The sequence below is a fragment of the Loxodonta africana genome, chromosome 3 (assembly GCF_030014295.1).
Source record: "Loxodonta africana isolate mLoxAfr1 chromosome 3, mLoxAfr1.hap2, whole genome shotgun sequence".
NCBI classification, from domain to species: Eukaryota; Metazoa; Chordata; class Mammalia; order Proboscidea; family Elephantidae; genus Loxodonta; species Loxodonta africana.
In genome coordinates, this window is record NC_087344.1 from 175229778 (window position 1) to 175246314 (window position 16537).

The 16537-nt window shown below is 33.6% G+C and overlaps 1 protein-coding gene across 2 annotated transcripts in view; it reads left to right on the forward strand.

Moving 5' to 3' along the window:
- The window catches only part of COL11A1 (collagen type XI alpha 1 chain), a 258624-nt gene that overhangs the window by 200126 nt on the left and 41961 nt on the right, over positions 1-16537 (forward strand). For both annotated transcript variants that reach the window (XM_064282480.1, XM_064282479.1), the window contains exons 47-54: positions 3329-3382; positions 5468-5521; positions 6793-6846; positions 11696-11749; positions 12362-12469; positions 12747-12800; positions 13447-13500; positions 14525-14578. In XM_064282480.1, the coding sequence (XP_064138550.1) occupies positions 3329-3382; positions 5468-5521; positions 6793-6846; positions 11696-11749; positions 12362-12469; positions 12747-12800; positions 13447-13500; positions 14525-14578 (486 nt within the window). The remainder of the gene's footprint in view (positions 1-3328; positions 3383-5467; positions 5522-6792; positions 6847-11695; positions 11750-12361; positions 12470-12746; positions 12801-13446; positions 13501-14524; positions 14579-16537) is intronic.

Here is a 16537-nt window from a genome sequence, read left to right on the forward strand (position 1 = left end):
TTCAATAAGAAATTATCTTCATTTCCACAAAGTGAGAAATGTGCTCTTTGATGAGGGTAACTCAAGAAATCAGTTCATTAAAAAGAGAATTGATTACATTTTCCCACAGCTACCTCTTTAAATCAGGAATCTGAAAAGATGCTAATGTAATTAACATGTTCGCAATTGCATTTGCATCCTTTAATTGAGCCTTCATGGCAGAATAGATGTTAGCAATTATAATAGATATAAATAATAATAATAATCTAATATTCAGATTAAATTACTTGATTTTTTAACTTAGTATTTATTATTTGAATATGAAGAGTGATAATGTAAAGAGAGAGCTTGGCCTAAATTCCTTTTTTTTTTTTTCTGATGCATCACTTAGGTGGCAAATAATTTTAAGTTGACAGACCTTAAACAGATCTCTCCACACATAAATTACTCCCTAGGAGAAAGTTAGGCTGTATGAAAACTGATGAGCACTAGAGTGCCATTTAGCACATTTAGTTCACTGCAACAAGAGAATTTGACTCATTATGTCTCTATTAATTTTAATAATGAGAACGTTCTATCTTAATCAACTCAAGATATAATCAAACTTCATCAAAAAGAAATAAATGTTTCATTTTTTTTTTTCTGTTGGGATGCTCCTACTGAACTATTATTAAGAATAATCATATGCGTAAAAAGGAAAAGACAGCAATGCAGAACTGGGCTTTTAATAGAAATAAAAGAAAACTGGGATCTAATATTGATATTCCATTCAGTTTGGGAATTCTAAATCAGAGGCACTCTATACTAAAAGGACATGGAAACCTGGACAGAAGATAAGGAATGGGACTGTTAATTTATATGATATCTATAATGTTAATTATGTTTTAATTGCAATGCATACTCCTTAGGGAAATGGTCTTAAAGTGAAATCTTTATTTCATCTGTGTTAAAATCTATTTGGATACTTCAGAATTTAAAGTCTTTGCTTCATCAGTGAATTCGATTCTGAAGTTGAGGGGCTTGGGAATATAAAATGTTAACAATTTCCCTTGGTAATTTTTAGGTAGACTAAAATCTAAGAAACGTTGCCTTGTTATTTCCCTGGAATTGCACTTGTGATTCCAGAACCTACCATCAGATGATGGTAACAGTTTGGAAAGTGCCTACATAGAAGGCTCTTTTCCTAGACACCTAAATTGTGTTTGAGCTAAAAATAGGAACTCTTGGAATATATTGTCCATTATAAATCAGTAATTAGGAATCCATCATAAAAGTGAATATATGTCCTATCCAAAAAAAAAAAAAAGAGTTTACAAATACACTCAGTACAGCACTGTTTTCTCAACTTGAGAGTTTGTCTAATTAATTGGTCATGAAATAATTTACTGTGTTATTATCAATATTAAATAAATGAAGTAAATTAAGATAAGGCAAAATAGATTGAAGATATCAAAAGGCATCATCTATGCAATAAGGGCGAATATTACTTTGTGAAGCTCATGTTTCAGCTACTTTACCTGTATATACTTAGAGAGTAATCAGTAAAATGTATTTATTACTGTTTATCATGACCAAATAATTTGCAGCCACTGAGATGCTGTGCCAATAAATCAGTAATTTTAGTAAAGAACCAACAGAAGTTTAGAGCTTTTGTATTATTTGTATTTTTTCCTAAGTAGATTACATCTGAATTACTATTGTACAAACATTAAAGATAAAATACGTATAGGGTATATAAGATGTATCCAAATGATTATAATACTAAAAACTATTAAAAATAAAAGAACCAATAATCCTACCATATTAAAAACTATTTCTACTTTTACTATTTCTGTCCAACAATTATTACACATATTTTATATACATATTTGCAGTTAAATTTATTCCACACATATCTATTTGCATTTGGATTTTATTTCTTACCATAAACACCATGCATATTTAGAGTATTAGTAAATATCACATTAATAGTTTCTTAATATGCCATTAAGTTATTTAACCAAAATTTATTTAACTATGTTTTCTATGATTAAATATTTGGGATAAATGAGAATTTTTACTATTATAATTATTATTACAATAAACCTCATTTTTTCACATGTAGCTTTTCCTGTTGATTTATATTCTTAGGCTTGATTCATTCATCATTCATGCAACAAATGTTTTCTTGAGTTCCTGGTTTTTGCTTTGCCATATGCCCTTTGCTAGAGACACAAAATTGACACCTAAAGGGCCACTGTCCCAAAGTAGCTGATGACTATAAACATACGAACAAGTGACGCAGTGGTGTTTATTAAGCATATAGGTCAAATAGGTGCAATGTATTGTGTGTGTGGCATGAAGGAGGAAATATGAGTAATTCTGCATGGGGGGGAATAGAGAGATCAAATAAATGATCAATAGGATATGGGATCAATAGTAACTAATACATAGTTAACATAAGATAATTTCCCCTTTAAAAAATAAATAAACAAAACAAAACCCTTTGCTATGAAGTTGATTCCAACTCATAGTGACCCTATAGGGCAGAGTAGAACTGCCCCATAGGTGGATTTGAACTGCCAACCTTTTGGCTAGCAGCCAAAGGTAGCTCTTAACTACTGTGTCTCCAGGGCTCCAATTTCCCCATAAAGACACAGGTAAAAGTTGAGTATAACCTTAGCTGTCTGACTTTATATTGTAAGACAGAACCTCTCTGAAAGCTATTAGAGTGCGGCAGGATAGAATGGAAATGGGTTTGAAAGAATAAAGGAAGCATAATTGACAAGTTCCCACCTTACAAATTTTTAAGATTCAGAAGAGAAATTACCAGGTCAAAAATTTAGAAGACACTTATGACTCTGGAAATTAATCAGGATATTTATTTTCAAAAGAGATTTTCCAAACTGGCGCATAATTGTATACATATTTAAAAAAAAAAAAAAATTCACTGGGATGAAAAAAAAAAAAAATTCACTGTGATAGGATGCTTAAAATAACCAGACAAGATTTTTCAGAAAATCTTTGCCATGACTGTCCGATATGCTGCTTATAGAATATGTGGCAAATTATTAGTTGTTCATAAATTCCCAAATCAAATTATGTATATATTTATTGCAGCCAAAATCAATCAATATAATACTATGCAAAGCATAGCTTTCTTTTATTTGTAAATTAATGTATAAGATTTTATCATTTGTAGGCAGAATGTGTATCATAAGTATTTTTAAATTTTTTCTGTATATTTACCCCACATTCTTATTTAAGCTTATATCTAATTTTTTTGTATCATATTAAAAATTGAGTAAAAAAAAATGTATGTTTTAAATACGTAAATGATTTTATTGTTTTTTCTATTGTATTTCCTTAGGGTCTGCCAGGCCCACCTGGTGAAAAAGGTGAAAATGGGGATGTTGGTCCCATGGTAAGTGTTTATTTTCTAGAGTTTGATGGATAGTGTGCATTTCCGGATTACTCGTATCTTTCTTAAGGTTTATTAATATGAACAAAGTAGCCCAAATGGCTCTGACACTTTCCTGATTTCCACCCAGCTACCATCTGCAACTGTTGAAGCCTCTCCAGTCACCCTGAATATATGTATTGTGTGACATGAATGATGAAATATAAACAATTCTGTATAGGGCGATTAGTTGGGGAGATCAAATAAATAGGAAATGAAATAATTTCCCCATAGAGACCCAGGTAAAATTTGAGCATAACCCAATCTGTCTGACATTATATTATAACACAAAACATCTTTTCTCTTTCTCACTCTGGACTTAAGCATGTGTACAGTATCCATTGGTTTGTCTGCTATTACATGCTCATTTCTATGTGTACATGTATGTATATCTATATGTATATGTTATAATCGTCTCACACATTAGTTATTTCATAGTCTTTAGCTCCAGAGTTCGATGTGAAGCAGGAAAGAAATAGATATTATTCACCTAGTATTTGGATAATTAGCAAATGTAGTAAGATGTTATTAAAAATTAATTGTATTTTGAAACACATTCTTAATTTAATGAGGAATTCTCTCTTAATTAGAATGCTATGACATCTATGACTCATAATTATTTTTATTTTTTGATTTGGATTTCTGCTGTAATGGTAAGACTAATACCTCAGCTGAAAATTGAAATACATATATTTATTTATTAAGCACTACTTTAGATAAGGAAATAATTAGCCAAGGTAATTTAAATCTATAATGAAATGTATGAATAAATTTCCTAATTTAGTCTTTTTTTAATAATCATTGTCCCCAATTTTTACTCCCTTTAAAATACATATTTACGTATTTTTTACACTTCCTTTTTAGATTTTATTCTCTTCAAGGACCACATCCAAGTCTATTAAATTCTTTGAAATAATTCTTATAATCACAGTAATACTTAAATACAAGGAAATCTTAATAAACCTTGCTGATTGAAATAATTGATTCATATTTCCAAACATCAATAGATATATACCAAGCTCCTTTCTATATATGACCGCTATGGTTCCCTGAATCACTGATACACTCTTCCTGGACTTAACAATAATAGCTAGTAGCAGAGAAGCTTTCCGACGATGGCGTAAAATTAGAATAAACTGTGACACTCTGGTAGTCCCTGAACACTGATGTAATCAAACCTCAAGGTAGGAGTTCTGGCCATCTGTATTTTATAAAAAAATGCCCCCAAGTAATTTTAATGCACAATCAGGAGAGATAACCTTTGTTTTAGGAGGATTACTAAAGTTATTCTTATTTCAATACCTAGCACATAGAACATGACCCGACCCGTTGCCGTCAAGTCGATTCCTACTCCTAGTGACCCTATAGGACAGAGTAGAACTGCCCTATAGAGTTTCCAAGGAGTGCCTGGTGGATTCGAACTGCCAACCTTTTGGTTAGCAGCTGTAGCACTTAACCACCTCGCCACCAGGGTTTCCATAAAACACAACAGACCCAAAAAGAAAAAAAACAAATGAAAAAACAAAGCACTTTGATTGAAATAATGAATTCTAAATTGACTCAAGTACCATTCCTTGTTCCAATTTCGTGTTCCCTTTACAGTCTATAAAATATTTCTCTGTGTTATGAGTACATTGTTCCAGGCAGTCTTGGCCTCTGTTCAAAGCAAAAGTCCCTCAGTTCCCTGTAGCTATGTGTAAAGGATCATTTGCTAACATGAAGTCGTTATGTTAATATTTGATGGACAGTGTGTATTCCCATGTCATTTATATCTTTCTTAAGGTTTATTAATATGAACAAAGTAGCCCCAATGGCTGTGACACTTCCGTGATACACACCCCCACCTTCCACCCAGCCACCATTCAAGTCTCACCCATCATCTTGAATATAGGTGACCTTTAAAACAGGAATGACTTATAATGCTGATATGCTACACTGACTATGATTTTGCTAGTTTAAAGTTCTTTTAGTATTCCTAATCACAAAATGAAAATGTTACAAATGCATTGAAGTTTGGCCTTTAGGAACCTTAATATTTGTCTTTTACAGGGTCCACCTGGCCCTCCAGGCCCAAGAGGCCCCCAAGGTCCCAATGGAGCTGATGTAAGAACTGTGAAAATTATTTCTATTATTTGGAAGTTATATAGGCCTCAGTATTGTTTAATGTCAAGAAATGCCTGAAATCCAATGGAGATTATCAGTAAATTTCATAGATTTTAGGAGGATTACTAAGTAGTTATGCTTTTTTAAGCACATAGAACATGGCAGTTGACCCTACTTCTTACTAGGAAAGAAACAGGCTTTATATGGAACAAGTTAACACAAATATAAAATATATACACAGTTCATATTCAATATATGTTTTCTGATGAGTGAGAAGTAAAGCTACATTATAGTGAACCATGTGGTTCAGATCAGCATGCTTAAATTGGGCTTTGCCTCTAATTGTTTGGTAAATAGTTACTGAATTGTTTCAAATTTAACCTGTATTTCTGACAAGGGCATGAGAAAAGAGTTTGTAATTGACTTTGACTGTATTAACCTAGACCCGTACTTCAAATATCCTTTATGAATAGATCTGTCACCAGTGGCTTTCACCATAAAGCTACACCTTCTATGATTTAAATCTATAAAATGTTAGAACATTATGTGTATGATAAGCACACCTCTTACAATGCTGAATGTTTTCTTTCAGTTGTGAGGAGGTTATTTCTCTCAAGCTTAAAAATGGACTTACAGTTCTAACATTATGGAAATAAAAAATGCAATGTCATATTTATCTTCCTGTTGCCCTTAATGGTTATGTGTGGCTTCACCTTTTCACCCTGAAGAAGCCTAAACTCTCCTCATTCTTCTGGCTCTTGCTTGTTGCTTTCTGTTATGATTTCCAGTGACTCCAGCAGACCAGAACTGGGTAAATGATGAACTAAAAGGAACTACTAGGTTTCAGCCCCCCTTCAGGAATTTAAAGACTGAGATATGGTTTATATTGTTTTTTGCACAGATTATATAATTCTTAGCCAGAGTCATATTTTTGATGTACTACAATATCTACAAAATCATCCTCTAAAACACACTTGACAATTCCATGGACGGAGAGGTTGAAATTATGTCCTGGGTGTCAACTGGCAAATCCAGAGCTGGAAAGTCTCCTGTTTTATTTTATTTTTTTTAATTCTATAATCAGTGGAATGTATTAAATCATTTGCTATCCAGTAAATTTGACAACTCATTTTAAAACATCATCTTGTCCCATCTTTCAAATTATTTAAGATGTTTTTGCATATATTTCCCTCTCTTTGAGAAAAACATAGATATTTTTGAAGTGTCATTTCGTTACAAGTATAACTATTATTCCTTTTTCTATACCATAGGGACCACAAGGGCCCCCAGGATCCATTGGTTCAGTTGGTGGTGTTGGAGAAAAGGTGAGGAACTTAGTGATAGTTTGATAATATTTGTTAATATTTTAAGTGCTTCTCATACCACGGTCTTTCTAAACATTTTTCACAGTTATGTGTTTATACACAGTTAACATCAGTTATATGCTTGTCTGCTCTAGTAGTTAAATAAAAGTTAAAATGACTTTGAGGTATTATGTTTTTGATTGCTAGGTAAAGTAAACGCTGAATGATGAAATCATGATGAAATATGAATTATTTCTTTTGATCATCACAAGTACTCGTGATGACGGTATTATTACTGTGCACGTTTTTAAGCAGGGAATCTGCAGTTAGTTTCATCAGGGTCTTCTCATCAAGCATGTGACTAAGTCAGGACTCACTGCAATCCGTGTATATCCCACTTGACTGTGGTGTCTCGACAAATATTCATTCCTGAAAATAGAAGAGATTGGTTGATGTAACTGATTTAAAAGGGAAAAAGAAGACTCTCAAACCACAGAATAATTAAGCATTTGTTTTGTCATATTTCGAGTTATATTTTCAGTATGAATAATATGACCTGTCTGTGGCACATTTCAATGTAGTTGGCATGTGCTGTAACATCTGGTCTCAAGATAGCTTCCTTTTCTCATGAACATGATTTCATTTCATAAATCAGCTGTTCCTTTTATGAAAATGTCATAGTGGTTCTCTGGTATTTATGCCTTCATGCTCATTTCTTAATAGAATTTTCGAGGAAATCATCATTTATATTTGATCTCTTTAAAAGCATAATTTAGCAGTTCTGAAGGAAGAATTAAATTTCATATCGTAAATATAATGCAATGAAAAATTTGTAAAAATATCCCAAATTTTCTGGTTATTAAATTATATCAGATGGTTTTTGCAAATTTGCCATCGAGTCAGCTCCTATTCATGGTGACACTATGTCAGCAGAGTAAAAGTGCTCCATAGGGTTTTCAAGGCTGTGACCTCTCAGAAGCAGATCACCTGGCCTTTCTTCCAAGGCACCTCTGGGTGGGATTGAACAGCCAAACTTTTGTGTAGTGGTCATCAGAGGGTAGGTTTACCCTAACCTTGAAAATGATTCTATGGGTTTCTCTTAAGTCTTTTTGATATATTAAATCTTATACACTGGGTTTTTATACTTATGTAATTAAAGGATTTGACCCTCAGAAAAAGAAGTATCTTCTAGAATATGTTATTTTGATGTTTACTTCTGTTTGGCACCCCATTCCAGTATTTTAATTATAATGTATAGTATATGATTAACTATTCAAAATATTTATGCCTTGCTAATTTAGAAAAAGGTTTAAAGTTATTATCTATTTCTTACTCCATAAACAGTTTTATTTCCTCTATTGTATATATATATATTTTCATATTCTTAAACTTGAAGTTATATGTTGAAATGGTATAGAGGGGTTGGAATGGGATGGAAAGAACATTTTTCATTGAGTTCAACTGACATACAATGATTAGCCTAAGGGACCTCTGTCCCTGATGGGATCGCTGTACTTGACAGGTGCTAATGGACTCGATGGCAGTGGGTTTGGCTTCCGAGCAGCCTTCACATTGTCCTCTTCCCCTTGCGTTTATATCCGTTTGAATCGAATGCTGACTTGAGAGTCCTGAGAATTTTTCTCTCATTTTTGTTTTGTCCACATAGGAAATTCTGAAGTCATTTAATGGCTTTTTGAGTTCATCTTATTTGTTTCCTAAAGCTTTTTTGGGTGCACAGGGAATCGTTTTAAACACTTAAGTTGCTTCATTTAAACTTGTGCCTTCTGTGTTCCTCTTGAAGTAAACACAGATACCAGATGTTTGAATTTTGGGAAAATTCCCTTTCCACACAGTTTTCATTTAGTGTAAAGCTTATTTAGTCACATTTTACCAGGTTTAAGTCTTCTGTGAATGGTTTAGTCAAGCAGGGTTAATGACTTGTGACTCTCTTACATTTAAAATGCACCTGATTCTAAATGTATACACTGAAAAACAAGTGGAGTTTTAATTTGCTTCATTTTGTTTGGGCATTTACTGTGTGACAGAGAGCTAGATAAAAAAGAAAGTATTAACATTAACTCTTATTAACTTTTTCTTTAGAACATGAGGTGATATTATAATTTGCTGTCAAGGTTTTAGATATCCCCATTCTATATTTTAGAAAACTTTTTTCTAGTCACTAATTCGGTAAATACAAACAAACAAAAAGCTGATATCCCTTAGATGTGTTCCACTTGGCTTAAATATATTTAGCCTGTTTCCCATCTAACGTATATTTGCTATAGATCACTTTTGTATTTTGGCGCATGTAGAATAATTTAGCCCTTCGGAAAGGAGCTTTAACCTAGAATGGGGTAAAATGGTAACATGATAAATAATGGTAACTTTATAATCTAGCACCTTCTTCATGTGCCAGTGCTCTATCACATATTTTATATCAATTGTTACTATGGAGAATGTATGTAGGGTAGTCTTAATATACTAGATATATGGAGTTAATTTATATAATACAGTTTCACTGCACTTTTTTAATTTTGCTCCATTCCAAGAGATTTAAAATAAAACATTTTTGATAATATTAATTTTATCTTAAAATTACTGTTTACATTGGGCACACCTGGCACATGTCTTCTAAAAAAGTACTTCCATATGTATTTTGGACGAGTTTTTTTTTTTTAGTGTATTGTTCTTTAAATTAAGCGACTTAGTAGTAAAAAGCGTTTAAATTTTGACAGTTACTTAAACCTATTCATTTTATACCTCATTAAAAATATAAATAATCTTTTCAGAATCTCAAGTTTAAATGTATAGGTGATAGGGATGAATGGGGGAGAAAAAAAAATTATAGAGGTTGATTAAAAAAAGTAATTATTTCTGTCTTAATTCTGACTTTCTGAGACATCGCCATGGGTTGAAGAGGTTTATAAGACGATATCTTGCACTTGCTTAATAGGTTTCCTGTAACTTTAAGCAATTATTATATGTATTTTATAGATTAAAAAAAAAAAAAAACATTGCCGTTGAGTGGATTCCGACTCATAGCGACCCTATAGGACAGAGTAGAATTGCCCCATATGGTTTCCAAGGAGCACCTGGTGGATTTGAACTGCCGACTTTTTGGTTAGCAGCCGTAGCTCTTAACCACTGCACAACCGGGGTTTCCATTTTATATATTAAGCATTTAAATTGGACATTTTACAGTTTATTTGAATGATTAAAGTTTTATTTAAAGATACAAATAACAATTTACAATAATATTACTTATGTATCCTTTCATTCATACTCAGATTCTGAACAATCTATCACTTTGTAAATAATGTAAATATAATATTTTACTTGAAAGGTTTATCCAGAATAATTGGAAATGTTTGCTATTCATCTTAAGAGAGAAAATAATTTACAAATAATAATACTAACTAGTAATAAATTTGTAGAAAGTGCTTGTTGGCTTCAGCCACTATTCAAGTAATTCAGGAAGTTAAGATATGTCAGTATTCTCAAAGAGTAAGAAATTATGTGCCCAAAATATGCCACTGAATTTTGGTTATATTTAGCATAATACATCTCAGACCAATTTAGGAGGGAAAGATGGTTTGTGCCAGGAATACACCATCTTTTGGAAAAAGCAGAGTTAAAAATGAAAAGAAATTGAGGCCACACATTTTTTTTTTCAGTCTAGAAGTACAATTTCCATTTCAAAATATGTAGAACCACATATTTCAGAATTAATAGTACCATTTGGAAACCCTGGTGGTGTAGTGGTTAAGTGCTATGGCTGCTAACCAAAAGGTCGGCACTTTGAATCCACCAGGTGTTCCTTGGAAACTGTATGGGGCAGTTCTACTCTGTCCCGTAGGGTTGCTATGAGTCAGAATTGATCCGAAGTGAACGAGTTTGGTTTTTGGGTTTTTTTGAGTACCATTTATTTTCAGTGGAACTATGCTACATGAATTACTGCATATTTCGATGGAATGATGACTTGGATAGGACATTATACTTTTATTCATTTCTAAGTGTGAAGGACTAGCAACAGACTTTCATATCAAGAAACTACTAGTATTGATTCACTGAACTAGAAACTGCGGCCCTGGTGGTGCAGTGGTAAAGAGCTACACGGTGAGCTACAGCTGCTAACCACAAGACTGCAGTTTGAATCCACCAGCCGCTCTTTGGAGACTGTATAGGGCAGTTCTACTGTGTCCTATAGGGTGGCTATGAGTCGGAATCAACTCGATGGCCATGAGTTTGTTTGTTTTTTAACTAGAAAATAATCATTCATAACTAAACAGGGAGATGACAGAGGCTATCAAAATTATAACATGTACATCCTCAAAGCAATTTTAATTAGTATCTAAGTTACTTTACATATCTTATAGTTTTAGTCTTTGTTCTTTAGAGCTCTACTAAACATAGTCTATACAATTATCATAGTACTACCAAATTATTTGTTTATTATTTTTATAGTAAAGAAAAATGAATTTATATTTTAATAAAGAACAATTTGAAATTATTTAGTTAATAAACATAATTGTAATATGAGTATTGGTACAGTACAAATTTGTAATTTGTTGGGAAATGTGTCTGTTTTGTATGGATTGTTGAAAGAAGGCCAGCCTAAGAGTAACCTGGGTTAATGCACTTGGCTATTAACTAGCCAGTCTCTTCAGTTCTGTGCACTCATCTGAGAAATTAAGGTATCAAGCTCAGTAATACACGAGGTTCATCTCTGTTCTTAAAGTTTCTAGTGCCCTTTAAACAATACAGTAACTTGAGGACTAGTCTAAAATGTCATGGTCATAACTGAAGGCAATTTTATAAATGTAAAACATCATTTCTGTGTTCTGATACTGATTTGAACTTTTCTTTATAGGGTGAACCTGGAGAAGCAGGAAACCCAGGGCCTCCTGGTGAAGCAGGCTCTGGAGTGAGTCATGTTGTTAATATAAAATGCAATTGGTTCTGGAATTTCTTTTAGAGCTTTTTAAGCATGTAACTCCAGCTGCATTTCAGTTATTTCCTTTGCCTTTCTAACCCGTTAAGGATCATCACAAACATGGCATTGCTTAATAACTTTGCATGCCCACCACATATTTTGATTCCCATACAAGCTGAAAATAACTCATCTTTACACAAGTGAGAGCATTAAAACTACAAGCTGTTTATTGTATACATTCTTTTTAGTAGGCTGACCATAAAAGAAACAAACAAGGAAACCAACCAACAAAACCCTGCTGCATCAAGTAAACAATTGTATCACTCTAACCTTGGCGGGTTTAAACCAGGGTTTTTTATTTACCCCCAAAGAACATTGGCCTGAAGACATTTTGTTTCTCACACTGGAGGGGAAGGGCGTGGAGAGAGCGGCTCTGCTGGCATCTAGTTGGTAGAAGCCGGGGATGCTGCTAAGCATCTTATAATGCACAGGGTAGCCACCCCATAGCAAAAAGCTATCTGGCCCAAATGTCAATAGTGCCAAGGTTGGAAAACTCTGATTTAAAGTTTGTAAGATAATCATTCTCTTTCTTGCATTGTGTAGGGTCCCAAAGGAGAAAGGGGGGAGAAAGGAGAAGCTGGTCCACCTGGTGCTGCTGGACCGCCAGGTGCCAAGGGGCCCCCAGGTGATGATGGCCCTAAGGGCAACCCGGTAAGTGAGCTTGGTCCCCCTTAAGGTGGCATCTATACTGAACTCATTTTGGAACTTCTCATAGAAGGTTTAGATATCATGGGAGTCTGGCCCAAAGCTGGTGAAGCTGATATTCATAAGCGTTCTCAATTTATTTCATTTTTTAAATATTCTGGCATGGGAAGAGAAATATCCTCATATGGCTTTGTCATGACTTTTACCTCTTAAACTCCAGAATATAATAACTGTATAATATTCATTTTTTATTTCTTTTCCTTAAAAAAAAAAATCATTCTAGGGTCCGGTAGGTTTTCCTGGAGATCCTGGTCCTCCTGGGGAGCCTGGCCCTGCGGTATGTATGATGGAAAAATAAAGACATTATTTTGGAGGACATGTTCCTACTACCTTCATTAATAATTTCAGAAAATCCTTAATTACTGTAAGTAGAATCTCAAAAATAGAATGAAAAAAATAATAATCACAACAATAACAAAATTCAGTATAGTAGGAGACTATTAAACCTACATCGGGTCATTATTTTCTTCGTTTTTGTTCATTTTCCAGACTTTGTGGGGTTGTACAAACACAAATTAACTGATTAGCAGGATCACTGTTATTTCACAGTTACAAGCTCTTTGTTGTTCCCTCAGTCTCTTCTACAAGGCAAATCCTATTTCAAATTGTAACATCTCTATGGTGGAAGGCTGCGCTGGCCTTCCATCCTCATTACATACTCTGTTTTTTTTTTTAAATCAAGAGCATAATGTAATTTAAAATATGTTACTGTAGTAATTTGGCAAACTGTATGGAGAGAATAAGAGGTATCACCATCCTAAAAAAAAAAAAGTAGAAAAAAAATTTTTTTGAATACTTTTATGTGGTTATCTGGTAATAATTTATTTAAAGAAACACAAAGGTAAATTATCTTCATTTTTATCCTCACCAATGTTACTTAGTAGTGAAAAAAATCTGGGTTCATTTTCTTTTTCCCTTTATAGGGTCAAGATGGTGTTGGTGGTGACAAGGGTGAAGATGGAGACCCTGGTCAACCGGTAAGTAAACATGCTCATTATTTTTATTTATTGTATATATAGCTTCAAGGCATCTTGAAGAATTAATTGTAAACAGTCAGCCTTTCAAAAACACAGCTATGTGTGTGTTCATTTTTCTTAAAGAATTATCAGCAATATTTCACTTCCAGTTGAGAATCAGTCTTCCATTGAGTGTTTCCTACTTGACGTGATTTAAGAAGTATAAACAAAGCCTTCATAATAGAAAAATGTAGTCTTAGTATACTAATGATTTTCTCATGCTATATCAATCTCAGTTATCTATCCATTTGTGTTAAATGAAAATTATTTTTATAACACAAATATAACTGAAAGGGAGTAGGCCAAGTTTTTAGCCTATCGCATATTAGTATGAAATACTCCAATTACTCACCTAAACAAGTTCAACATAATGTACAACTTTTTTTGGCGGGGGGGAAGGAGATGGCACAGTAGAGCACTTTGGCTACATGTGGTTATTTAGGGAGGAATGGAGGAAAGCACCAGCTACTTACGTAGGAACCAAATACAAACTTCACCTATAACAACTTTGTCTCTGGAGCCACCTTTGCTGGATAGATATAGTCAAATAGATACAGACTTATTCTGTTAGATATTGTGTACACTTGGCATAAAAATGTTAAGGTTGCACAACAAAAAGTTTAGAAATAGTAGTCACATGGTTTCACAAATTTATGTCATGTGTGTAAAATTATTAGCCATATGATTCCATTGATTAGTATATTTCTTGGGCATTGCACTTTTAAAAGGAACACAGTTTTATGACCTAGAGCAAATTTCCTTCATTTTCTTCTAGTTGTGAAGATGTTTTACGTATGAATTTACCTAGCTCTCACTATAGATTTCTAGAAGAAATTTAGGTATCTAAAGTTGAGCTGACAATTTTCCAGGAAAGATAGACTTTGAGCAATGAAGAAAGAAGTTTGGCTACTCTCCATATTTTGAAAAATTCTGTGAGCCATAAAATAGTACTCAATTCCTGAAAAGGTATATTTCATATTTTTAGGGTCCTCCTGGTCCATCTGGTGAGGCTGGCCCACCAGGTCCTCCTGGAAAAAGAGTAAGTTTTTTCCTTTCTTTATTTGAAATTCATTTTCCATTATATGTATAAATTTATAGAATATATCTAAGATGTAGACAATATGTTATAGGAGTTGCTGAAAAATATCATAAGTCCCTGAGAATAAAAAGCAACAAGATACCACTTCGCTATCACAATGAAAATGAGAAAAACAATTCCTATCTATGGACTTTCCCACTTCTTTGTACTTAGGTCTCCTCTCTGTGTAAATGCTGGTAGAATCCAATAGTACCCTAAACGTAAACTCATGATGTGTCACAGGGTACTCCTTGGGTAGTACTAACAGTTAAGTGCTTGGCTTCTAACCAGAAGGTTGGTGGTATGAATCTACCCAGTGATGACTCTGAAGAAGGGCCTGGTGACCCACTTCCCAAAGATCATAGCCATTGAGTACCCTATGGAGTACAGCTCTGACACACATGTGGTTGCCATGGTTAGAATCCACTTGACATCGACTGTTTTTTTGTTTGTTTTTGGTTTTTACTGGAGATGTCAAAAGTCCAATGCTACATTACAGCATTTAAAAAAACTAAATGTAGTATTGATAGAATGAGCTCAGGAATAAGTACATAATTTTAGATTGATTCACATTGTCAAGCTTCTCTGACTTAGAAACAATGGCACAGTTGTGAGAGTTATAACAAACTGAATAGATAGGTCTTGTTCCAAATATAGACTGCAATAGACCTTAGATTTCCTTTATTCTTACACTATTGCACTGTTGTCCTATTTTCATTAAAAAAAAAAAAAATCTCTGCTGTCCTGCCTCTTCAAGCACTTGTATCAATTTACAATTTTCACCTGTATTTTTTATAGCCTATTTTCCAACCTATCCACGAACCAAATGTGTGGTAAGCATCACAATGGTTTTCTTAGGCTGATCTTCCTTCAGTAATCCACAGGAACAAAGCAATTTGGTAGCTTTATTTTAGGGGGATTTTTTTTTTACACTGAATATCCTCATGTTCAACATAGGATACCGATGGAATTTAATTTTGTCTCTCAGCAATATTAAATTTGAGTCACTGTTTACACACAAATATTTCTTCCCACCAGAAATAAATTTTATTTATAGTATATATTTTCCTTGAATACAATTTTTCTTTCATTGACCAAATTCTTTTTTACCTTTTCTCTTAGTAATCGACAGCACTGGGTTTGGTTTGTTTTGGGGTCTTATTAAATGTTTTCTTTTTGTTTGCAGCCCCAAAGTGTGGTCTTATTAGAAAAACAAGTTATCCCAAAATAACCAACGAACAGTTATTCTTAGAATGTAATCACAAAATGTAATATTATTTTTTAGATCTGTTGCCTTTTCTTGCCTGCAGTCTGAGTGCCTTAAAACTTTCCGGATGAATTGATATCTGTTTTATTATTTCAGAACTTTTGCAAAAATGATTATATTCTCTTATTTGGTGGTACAGACAGAGTGCCATATAAAGTATCTTTGAGAATGGTTTGAAATCCCTCCAAAGAAAACATGAAATAATTTTTTTTCTTTCTTTTTCCAAACCTTAAATAATGAGATGCTATATAATGTATTGGAAACCCTGGTGGCGTAGTGGTTAAGTGCTACGACTGCTAACCAAGAGGTCAGCAGTTCAAATCTCCCAGGAGCTCCTTGGAAACTCTATGGGGGCAGTTCTACTCTGTCCCATAGGGTCGCTATGAGTCGGAATCGACTCGACGGCAGTGGGTTTGGTTGTTTTTGGTTTTATATAATGTATTCAGGAGCCCTGGTGGTGCTAACCAAAAGACTGGCTGTTCAAAACCACCAGTGGCGTCCACAGGAGAAATATGTGGAGTTGTGCTTTTTGTAAAGATATACAGCCTTCGAAGCCCTATGAGGCTGCTATGAGTCGGAATCAACTTGATGGCAGTGGGTTTAGTTTTTAGGTTTTTATATAACGTATTGGTTAACAGGGCAATGAAATCAAA